At 40.4% G+C, this 11,264-nt stretch overlaps 1 protein-coding gene across 14 annotated transcripts in view; it reads right to left on the bottom strand.

Moving 5' to 3' along the window:
- Window positions 1-11,264, bottom strand: part of PTK2 (protein tyrosine kinase 2) — a 286,007-nt gene that overhangs the window by 38,386 nt on the left and 236,357 nt on the right. For 10 of the 14 annotated variants that reach the window (XM_021707659.1, XM_021707660.1, XM_021707661.1 and 7 more), the window contains one exon: window positions 6,371-6,482. In XM_021707659.1, coding sequence (XP_021563334.1) covers window positions 6,371-6,482 — 112 coding nt within the window. Of the gene's footprint in view, window positions 1-6,370; window positions 6,483-7,112; window positions 7,538-11,264 lie in introns of those variants that run through there. The other 4 variants (XM_021707663.1, XM_021707664.1, XM_021707665.1 and 1 more) reach the window with 1 other exon arrangement.

Below are 11,264 nucleotides of genomic sequence, written 5' to 3'. Positions count from 1 at the left end.
AGTGGCTGCCCCCAGCCACTGCAACCTCGACCTGCTGGGCTCCGGCAATCCTTCCTCCTCAGCCTTCCAAGCAGCTGGAACTATGGGCGCGCGCTACCATGCACGACTAATTTTTTATTTATTGTAGAGTTGAGGACTCGCCAAGTTGCCCAGGGAGGTCTCGAACCCGCAGGCTCAGGGAATCCACTCATCTTGGCCTCCCAAAGCGCTGCCTTTCAGTCTTTCAAATGTTACTTCTTGTAGAGCAGCTCCTGATTTTACCAGCCTAGATAAACACAAGTCCCCTGTTCTCCTCTTAGAGCTTTTTCAATTCTGATTTGGGTGGCAGATACTGCTATACTTGCTCCAGGCCTGCTATTATGAGGTATTAAATTTCTCAGGGTAGAAAAGTCTTTCCTGTTCCCTTAGCCCTGTCACATTTCTAACAATGTCTAAGATGTTGTCTACTCTAAACTAAATATAGGTATGAAGTCCCCCGAGAACCCCAAAACAGGAAAGAGAGGGCATTCTGGGCTTTTCTCTACTCTGTATGCAAGGACAGCAATTTCTTAAATGTGTTCCATGGAGCCTAAGGGATTATCCTTCAGATTTATATATATACACATATATTTTAAAAAATTTTTTAGTTTATTTATTATAAAGATGTGGGGTACAATTCAGGGTTAGGAATACAAACACTGATCATGCAGGTACCCTTCTTGATGAGGTATGCCCCTCCCTCCCCTAGCATTTTCCCTCAACTGCCAGTCCCACCCCCCTCCCCTGACAGTTTTCTACTACTGCCAGTTGCTTTCTTACAGCATTATAATTGTTCAAGGTCAGCTTAGGAGTGAGAACATATGGAACTCAGTTATATATATATTTTTAAATTTAATTTCTTTTGGTTTATTTATTTACTTTTGTAGAGATGAGGTCTCACTATGTTGCCCAGGCTGGTCTCAAGCTCCTGGGCTTAAGCCAATTCTCCCAAAAGCCTTCCAAAGTGCTGGTATTATAGGAATGAACCACTGTGCCTTGCCCAGATTTATATTTTTAAAAGTTTAATTTGAAAAAGTGGTTGTGCTGATTTAAAAGAGGTTAAAAAAAAAAAAGAGTTAGACTACCTCTGTACTTGTTTTTAAAGGTATGTGTTAACATGCAAGCATTAATAATGTTTATATGGGAAAGGTTTCCTAGATCAAATGCTCTTGGAAGAATGAAGAACCAAGAATTAGGGCAATAAAGAGAGCTGTACACTTAGGTCTTCTGGACTAAATTTTGGAAGTGGTATCTAAGAACCACAAGCAAAAATAAAAACAGCTGCCATTTACTCAGTATCCTATGTATACTGAGCTAGCCACTCTATATACAATTTGATAATCTTGACAATAACGCTGTGAGGCAATGTTATTACCCCCTTTTGCAGAGGGGCAAAGAAGTCAAGGTATTTGAAATAGGGTCACACAGATGGTAATGATAGAAGTGCCTGGCCTAAAATCTGCTGTGCCATGAAGCTACTCTATAACAAGTGCACTTCTGACTCACCAAATCAAAAGGAACATATGAAAGACCAGAGAAGGGCAAAATTTCTATAAAACATCTCACAGTGACCCATATACTTAAATAGGTGGCAAATGATAACACAAGGTTCTATTTCAAAATAAAATTAACAGTTAAAAAGATGAAAGTATGTTTTATGATAGACAAAATGACTGCACAAGGACACCACAAGATCAAATTTTGTTAAGCAACAGCTGTGGAGAACACAAATGTCTTGGTAAAATAGCTTTGTTTCTGTTCTCTACAGATATGAACTTGGCATGGTGGTCAAGAGGGCAGGTTCCAAGCCACAGTATTCTGGTTAGGTGCTTTATTTCTGTGTGCCTCCCTATTGTCAACAACGAAAAGGGGACAATCACAGCAGTAGCTATCTCCTAGAGCTGTCATGAAGATTAAATAGGTTAATATATGTCAAGGTCTCTGAGAATGGCTTTCAGATAAGTATCCAAAAACGCCACCTGCTACAAGTATTATGAGTTAGCAGGTCACTATACCTCTTCCTCCAAGACAGAAACTTGAATTTTAATAAAGCAAAATATGGAGCAGAGGGAATTTTTGCTGAAATCATCCCAAAGGAGAAGGGAGAGACAGAAGAAACTGATATTCTAAACTAGATGTCCTTAACTGGGTGGCACTGCTCCTTCAGGGCATTTAGGGTACAGTCAGCCTTCTTCATCCACGGGTTCCATATCTGTGGATTCAACTAACTGTGGATTATTAACACCACTCTGGGCTCATCAGAACAGTTTAAGAATTAAGACGCTATCAGGACCATGGCGATTAAGTTTTTCAAAATTCTAATTTTTGCTTGAAAACTCAAATTTTATCATTGGCAATAAATATCATCAGTTGTTTTCCTTGAAGAGATGGCCTCACTTTTACCTAATCTGTAACTCTGAACAGTATATCTGCCAGTTGTTCTTTCAAGTAAAATTGTTATTTCACAAAAAAGAAGTGTTCAGTCCAGCTTGTGACTCAGTTGCTCTGTATCTTCCTTGAGACAGACACAGTGTAGAGTTTGAGTGTGCAGCAGCAGTGCCAATGAACACTTGCCACATCAGCACACTGCATACTTTTCACTACTTTATCAAGTTCATTCTTGATAAAAATGGCATTTTTTTCTTATTGTGTGAGCACAGGGGTGAAGAATACAGTGACAACTAGTACAGTTTGGTGCTGCTGCCCTGATTCATGCTAAGGTGACAGCAGTTCTATCAATGCAAATGTCAACATAGTGGAAAAGAAATAACTTTTTAACATTATTACGAGATGAGTTCTGATCTCATGAACCTCTAAACTGGTCAGGAGGAGACCTTCCAGAAGCCCAAGGACTATACTTTGAGAATAGCTCTTCTAAAATATTTTTAACCACAGGCTTTCCATTGATCCAAGGGGAATCTGCAGAACAGCAACATGCACAGAGGAAAATGAGCCTTTACCAGGACTCTCCTGGACAGGGCTTGTCTCAGATAAACTTCTCTAAAAATTATCACTGTATAAAACAACTGGTACTGAGTATGACAAAGAGGTCCATACAAAGTCTGAATAATGCTTTTGTAGTTAACTAAGTTATAATTAAACTTTTAATTATGAATCTTGAATGGGAAAAACATTTCCCTTTAAAAAACTAATTAAGCTTCATTAAAATTTTTCTATATTAGTAACACAAATTTATCTACAAATCCTACCTAAATGTAAGAGATCTAAGTGGATCAGGAGGCTGAGGCAGGAGGATCACTTGAGCCTAGGAGTTCGAGATCAGTCTGGGCAACACAGTGAGACACTGTCTCAAAAAAAAGAAGAAGAAATCTAAGTTGAATTTACTTATTCTAAGATATCACAGGTAAAAATTTTTAAAAATTAAAAAAAATTTTTTGAGTTGGAGTCTTACTCTGTTTTCCAGGCTGGAGTGTGGTAGCACACTCATGGCCACCCCAGTGTCAGTCTGCTGGGCTCTGGTGATCCTTCTGTCTCAGCCTTCCAAGTGGCTGGAACTACAGGCACGTGATACCACGCCCGGTTAAATTTTTTTTTTTTTAATTGTAGAGACGAGGTCTTGCCAAGTTGCCCCGGTTGGTCTTGAACCCGTGGGCAAGCTCAGGCAATCCACTTGCCTCAGCCTCCCAAGGTGCTGGGATTACAGGCTGAGCTACTGAGCCCAGCCTCACAGGTAAAATTATAAACACTCACATGGATCTACAGAGTTCCCACTTCACTGGGCAGAGAAAACTCTAAGAGGAAATAATGACCTACCATCTTGGAAATAACAGACTCATTTCAGACATGCCAAATACTGTGACCATAAAAGCAGAATTTGGTTCTAAAGATGAACACTGAGAAGATAAAAACTGCATACAGGACTTCAGTCATACTGGCACAGGAGTTACATAATCAGTAAATTTGTTAATAATCACCAAGCATCTGTATATCTATACCATTCAGATAATTTTCTGGTCATTAAAAAGTTAAACCTGGGGGCTGTCAAACCTTTTCTTTAAGGGTCAAAGAGTATATGTTTTAAGTTTTGTAGGCCATACTGTCTCTGTCACAACTACTCAACTCTGCCTTGTAGGGTGAAACAATCCATGGACAGTATACAAATTAATGGGTGTGGCTGTGTTCCAGTAAAATTTTAACAAAAATAGGCAGTGGGCTATAGTTTGCTTATCTGTTTATTAAACAAGTAGACCTTGATACAGGGTAGAACAATTTGATTACAAAAAAAGTCTCAAAATAGTTATTTTGAAAATAAAAAAGAAACATGAGGATATTTTAAAATTAAAGCAGAACTGGTCTTTGTGCTCTGAAACCATAAAAAGTCTAACCATCTCTGCCCCATAAACTTAATTTAGAAAATTAGTCATATTAAAATTATTAAAAATCTTAACAGATTGGGATACAGAAAAATGTTGACTCAAAAAAGTTCTTCAGTTCTCTGAGTTTTAGGGAAGTGCTGCATTATTTGGTGCTCATTATAAATGACTATGCCATTTTCTATTTTTGTGTAACAAATAAAGTGCTGTAAAAATGAATTACCTCAAAACATTCCTAAGAGACAGTATTATAAAATACTGTCATTTTATAAATGAGGAAAGTGAGGTTTAGAGTAGGGAGGTAACTTGCTCAATTGTCAGACTGTAAATAGCAGAGCCCCATATTAATAGATCCACTTGACTTCAAGGACTGAAGAATTAATGATGGATGAGACTTTCCTGCCTCCCAGTACTACTGGTCTATTCTGCAGTTGTTACTGAATTAAAAAACAGGCAAGAATAGGACATGGAGGGCCTTAGACACTGAGATGATGATTTTCCCCCCTCCCTGAGGGTAACTAAGAATCTGTGGTTGTTAAGCTAGGAGTAACAGCGAATGTTCTGGTTTTCTCACTGCCTAGCTCAATAAAACATTCATTAGACAGATGGTCTTTGGTTCTTTTCTCTGTAGAGGAGGCTGGACTGAAGCACCCTCTTTCTCTAAGCTTCTGCAAAATTTGTCAATCACTTACATTCACTTTCAATGTAGGATATGTTTTCTCCTTTCACAGTTCAAAATGATGACCAAGAAAATAAGTTTTTAGCCATCATGATAAAAAAAAAAATCTAAATGTACTTGTGTTAACAGATTTCTGAACATTTTTCAAAAAGGAAACAAGGAAAATAACTCAAATTTTCTTAACATCTTTTTTAGTTAATCAAATATCAAATAGGAGGTAACTATTAACTGTAAGAAATCCTATTATCTATACAGAAAAAGGTCTGAATTGGATTATTCATGGCATGTAAGCCAGTGTGTGAAAAAAATATCCTATCAAAATCCAGTGATGTGTGAAGACTTTGTTTTTGAGTCACAGCCTCACTCTGTCACCCAGGCTGCAGTGCAGTGGCACGCTCCTGGCTACCGTAGCCTCAACCTGCTGGGCTCAGGCAATCCTTCCACCTCAGCCTTCTAAGCAGCTGGAATTACAGGAGTGTGCCACATACCTGGCTAACTTTTTGATTTATTGTAGAGATGAGGTCTTGCCAAGTTGCCCAGGCTGGTCTTGAACCCATGGACTCAGAAAATCCTCTTGCCTTCACTTCCCAAAGAGTTGGGATTACAGGCGTGAGCCACCAAGCCTGGCTGTGAAGACTTCTTAATTTAAGGAAAGTGTTTCAGAACCAACTCTGTCTAAAACCCCCAGCTCCAGCATAGCCCAGCAATCATAAAGGTCCCTCTCAGAGAAAGCACCAGAAAGGATATGAATGTGAGTGGGCAGAGAAGGTCTGAGGATGCTGCCCACAGATCTCATTAAGGAAACGAAAGCAAATGCAGTATGCTCTTTCCCACACAAACAACCCAGCTACCAACTACAACAAGAAAAGGCAAAAAATGTGTACAAATAAAACAAAGCAAAAACAAAAGAAAGATGATCAGGTGGAAGGAGACTCATTCTTAAATAAAGCAAAATGTCAAGCATCTGTGACCTAGTTTTTAATCCAGACTTGATCATTTGGGAGATCGCTGACAGTCAACAAAGGAAAAACCTCTCCAAAGTTAGGCAGCCCAGTTAGTCTCACAAGGTACAGCAGTGGAAAGGGGAGCATTTTAAGATGACATCTAATCCAACCATTTAAGGCTGTTTTTTGAAATACACATTAGAAGGTGAGAGCACACGAGGGTAACATGCAGAGGAGCAAAAAATAAAAGCCAAAAGCAAAAAGTTGGTGTTGTAAATATTATTTTTAGAATAACTGGATATTTGATTTTCTCCTCCTGGAAAACAGTTGCCTATATTGTGAATCTCAAAAGTTAGTAAATATAATCCCACAGTTGGGGTAGGAGCTGTGGCTACCTTGGGTGGCGCTTCGTCAGACCCTCCGGAGTCCCAGGACACTGTGGCCTGTCTTCTAGACTCCATCCTCATGCGCTCTTCTTGCTGAGCCTTCTCTTCCTCCAGGATTGTGCTAGAGAGACAACACATTGTTTTAAGGGGTGCTGACAACCAGAGTTAGCACACACCATACCCCACCCTGACTTATCTAAGGAACAACGGTTAGCCAAAACTAGATGACAACAATAAAGAAAGGATCCTATACATAGGAGAAAGAGGGCTTGGGTTTCTAACTTTTCATGAAATGGTTCTAGAATAGCCTTGGTCCAAATGGACAAGTTCATTTAAAGTACAGACATAGGTAAGAAAACGATAGCTGGTAAGAAAAAGAGAAGCTAAGAAAAAGAGAAGTTAGGAAAAATGAAGGATAGGGCCAAGATGAAATGTTTGTATGCCAGAGTTTATTTTGAGCAGAATAGAATTACCCAGAGAAATACCAAACAGCACTTTCTCAAGCATATACATGTCTGAGGGCAGATTCCTAGCATAAACACAGGCTCCCACATAATTGTGAGCACACCAACACGTTATGTGCCCAATTAGAAATCTGGCCAATAATCTCCCTAAATTGCTCAACACACTCTTCCTAACATTCAGCTTAACCAGTGCTTTATCGGATCAGGAAAATAAGGAAAAATACAACAGTATTTACAAGTGCTTCTGAAAATACTGTTTGCCCGTAGTTAGTAATACCGCTACTTACCACTGCTTGACTACTCAGAAGCTATTTGAAGTTCCACATAATGCAGCAGCCTCTGCAGTGACTGCTAGGCAGCGTCTTCATCTTGGCTGTTTGCCATCACATAAACCCCTCTGAACGCAGTCAAAGTGAGACTGTGCTAGCTTCCCATTCCACAAGGATTCCCTAGGGCTCAGTGGGCGGCAGGTCTTTGAAACCTTCATCCTAACTGGCAAACAGCTTTTTCCTACATGCCTCTAACTCTAGAGTTCTAATAATGAAGCTTATTCAAAATCTCTGGTCTCCTGGTAGATAGAGTGCAGTAAATAACCACCCAGAATTACTCAGGAAAGAGTGACATCAGCTGCACCAGACTCTTTCTAATCTGGGAATTTGCTCAACAGTTTAAAAACACATTCCTGCTTGGCTGGAGGCTAGAATGTGCTCTTTCTCACACAATCCAACTCAGGCAGTCACCTTCTGAATCAGGAAAAGAGTAGAAAATTCATTTCATAACTGCCTGGAGTCAACAAACCATCACTACAGATGTTAGGACTTCCCTTGTCCAAAGGAAAGGAATGTCTACCTCAAAGAAATGATCACATTAGCAGTTTATGTAAAAGATTTTAGTCAAAGGATCCCATTCCATTCTTAGATATGATTTTGGTTTCCTTCTTGTTCCAGTTAGACAACTATGGCTCAGAACAAACATGACAAAACTTTTAACAGTATTTAAGAATTTTGCAGCAGCCTGAAAAAACAGGGAAGATGATAGGACTGTTGGGAACCTGGCCCCATGCGCCAGGCCCAGGTGGGCCTGGTAAGCAGTGTAGACAGAAGTCTAGGGCTCCCCTCAGGCTGAAGAGAGGAATAAAGGAGATCTGGGGCTGGGAGCGGTGGCTCAAGCCTGTAATCCCAGAACTTTGGGAGGCTGAGGTGAGAGGTTTGAGACCAGCCTGGGCAACTTGGTGAGACCTCATCTCTACAATAAATCAAAAAAATTTGCCAGGCATGATGGTGCATGCCTGTAGTTCCAGCTACTTGGAAGGTTGAGGCAGAAGGATCACCTGAGTTCAGCAGGTCGAGGTTGTGCATGCCACTGTACTCTAGCCTGGGCAACAGAGTGAGACTCCAATTTAAAAAAAAAAAAGGAGATCTGGGCTGTGAGAACATCTGCAATAAGCCTTAGTTGTCCCCAGTAGGTATTTCTAGCAGGGCATTTGCTCATGGACTATTCATTCTGTATGTATTTGCTAACTTTCTGCTCTGTGCAAGGTGCATGTAAAAAGGTCTCTGAGCCGGGCTCGGTGGCTCAGCCTGTAATCCCGTGCCTTTGGGAGGTTGAGGTGAGTGGATTGCCTGAGCCCGCAGGTTCAAGACCCGCCTGGGCAGTGAGACCTCATCTCTACAACAAATCAAAAATCAGCTGGGTGTGGTAGCGCATGCCTGTAATTTCGGCTACTCGGAAGGCTGAGGCGGAAGGATCGCCAGAGCCCAGCAGGTTGAGGCTGCGGTGGCCGGGAGCGGCCACTGCACTCCAGTCTGGACGACAGAGTGAGACTCCAACTCAAAAAAATAAAAAAAATAAAAAGGTCTTTGAGGTGCTTTGTCTAGGGGGAAAGACTCAAAACCCTGAAACGGACATGAATATCGTGACTGAGGGGGACAGAAAAGCTCAGCCTTGGGCATTCTGAGTGCAGGACCAGTCAAAGGCACTGTCCCAGGCCCTGGGGGAGGTCAGGGAGGAAGAGTCCAGCAGGCTACAGTTATAAACTCATCCAAAGGGCACACAAGCAAGACATGACTGAAGCACAGCAATGGTCTCTGTTCATTTATTATGTGGAAGGGCATATCTTCATAATACAATTTTCTTTACATAATTTAATTTATGACTTTATAGGAACTTTTGTTATACTTTGAATAAAGTACCTGGCATATAGTAGCTGACATAAATATTTGCTGAATGAACAAATACTGCAGTATGTGGATAAAATACATGCATTACCATAACCCATTAGACATGAAACAGCTGAGGAAATTCAGGGAAAGTGGTGAAAATGGGAACAACAAGGCACAGTATAAGCAGCTCAGGGCTTGAGTCTCACTGAGTTCAGGTTTCAGTTCTACCACAGACAGAGTATAAGACCATGGACAACTCTATCCTTCCAAGCCTCACCCACAAAATGGGATACCTCCCTAACTACCTATCTTGAAGGGTTGAGATGAAGATCAAAATGAAAATTATATATTCAATGTGATAAGCTCTGAAATCCAAGAAACTTTTAAGAATGGAAAGAACTATTACAAATTCCTCATCAAATAATATCCTGTGTCACTAATGGCTACCATTCCCATGAGGTACTGCAAGTGTTTCTTTCTTTTTTCTTTTTTTTTTTAGAGATGTAATCTCACTATGTTGTCCAAGCCAATCTTGAACTCCTGGGCTCAAGTGATCCTCCCACCTCAGCCTTCCAAGTAGCTGGGACTACAGGCATTTTACAATGTGCCTATGCTTATGCAAGTATTTCAAATAAATTAAAGTTTGAGGTATAAAAGAGAAACCATGTATTTCTGCAAATCCGCCCAATTGACTATTGAAGTGTTACCAATATAATAACGAACTCTGGTCATCAATCAAATCAACAGACCGGCAATCAGCTTGCTAAAACAATCATTGGCACACAATGCCTTTGAGCTTGAAAAATATAAAGAAGTCACAACTATAAGGACCAAGAGCTGATACTTCGGTATGAGCCGATATAGCATCACCAGATCCCAATCATTTACTAGTGGGAAAGCACACCCTAACTTTCTAGATTATAAGACAGCAACATGCTAAAAGAGTACAAACATATCTATTAGAGCTGGCACACGCGCTCACATGAGGTGACCACCTCTGCTTTTAAAAGTGAAACGACTACTCTTTCTTCATTTCTCTTCCTTCTCCTCCATGCCCAGGTAAGTTCTCCAAATTTACTATCCTCTCTCCTGCCTCTCATGTGGTTTCTCATGCCTGGAAAAACTTTCTCTCCTTTACCTACCCAACTCCTATTTATATTTCCAGTGTCAAACGGTAGTTCCTCCAGAAAAATCTTCCCTGAACTCTTCTCTCTTTAGACTGAGTCACACTACTCTCCTACTTGTTCCCAAAGCAACTATTGTCTAACTTGCTCTTAACTCTTGTCAAAATGCACCATAAATGTCTGTTTGCTTGACGTGTGCTCCCACTAGACCAAGGGTTGCTACTTAAAGGCCTGTTCTCACATGCCCAGAAGTATCACAGACCTTGAGTCATAATATACATTAGTAAATGACAGGTGATGGATGTGTGAAGCCACACCAGTAAAGTGAGCCCACTGACTAGTGAACAGCACAGTACCATGCTTCCTGTTCTTTCAACTGGCCGAACAGGAAAGGACTGCCAGGCGCTTCCTTAGAGATGGCCCCTGGGAGCAATAGTCTAGTCAGAGGCCAGGGCAAAGTATGTCCCTGGGGAACAGTTTTTTAGCACTCTGCTCTTAAACACCTATGACCCTTAAAATAAACACCAGACCTTGAGTCAGAATTTCCTAAAATTTTTGGTTTTAAACAAGTGAAAAGTCCATAAAAATCAAGAAATGAAATTTGAGGGGGGAACAAAAATGGTCCTTTCTTCCACTTCTTCAAATAATTAAAATACAGGCAAGTTATGAGAAGGCTAAGTAGGATATATTCTTTAAAGCAATCATAACTTTATTTTAAATAGGTCCCATCAGGCAATTTTATTTCACCTGGGTTGTTTTGTGAAATGTGCCACCCTGACTTTAAGGGTACTGTTCTCTCCCAAAATCTCCAAACAGGTCACGTGAAGTCCTCTGCCATCAGGAGATCCATGTTCACGTCTATTCTCTGACCCACTGAATTTAATGTCTGAATCCTCCTTTCAGCCTTAATCACATATTGTCATGTTGTGGGATTTAGGTTGTAAGCCTCCCATGGTTATCAGATGTGGATCCAATTTCAATCATCAACTAAATGGCATTTGCATATTATAGACACTTCAATTAAATGTGACAGTCTTGTTACTCACAGGACATAATGACAACTAGGAAAGCATATGCCTTCCGTCCTTCATCACACTACTTCATTCTCACACCAAAAATAGTATGTCAAAATGCCTCTGATAAACCAAAATTT

This window comes from Carlito syrichta, unplaced genomic scaffold, assembly GCF_000164805.1.
Source record: "Carlito syrichta isolate Samal-C Ts95f unplaced genomic scaffold, Tarsius_syrichta-2.0.1 Scaffold123331, whole genome shotgun sequence".
In the NCBI taxonomy this organism is placed as follows: Eukaryota; Metazoa; Chordata; class Mammalia; order Primates; family Tarsiidae; genus Carlito; species Carlito syrichta.
This window is presented reverse-complemented; position numbering and strand designations above follow the sequence as displayed.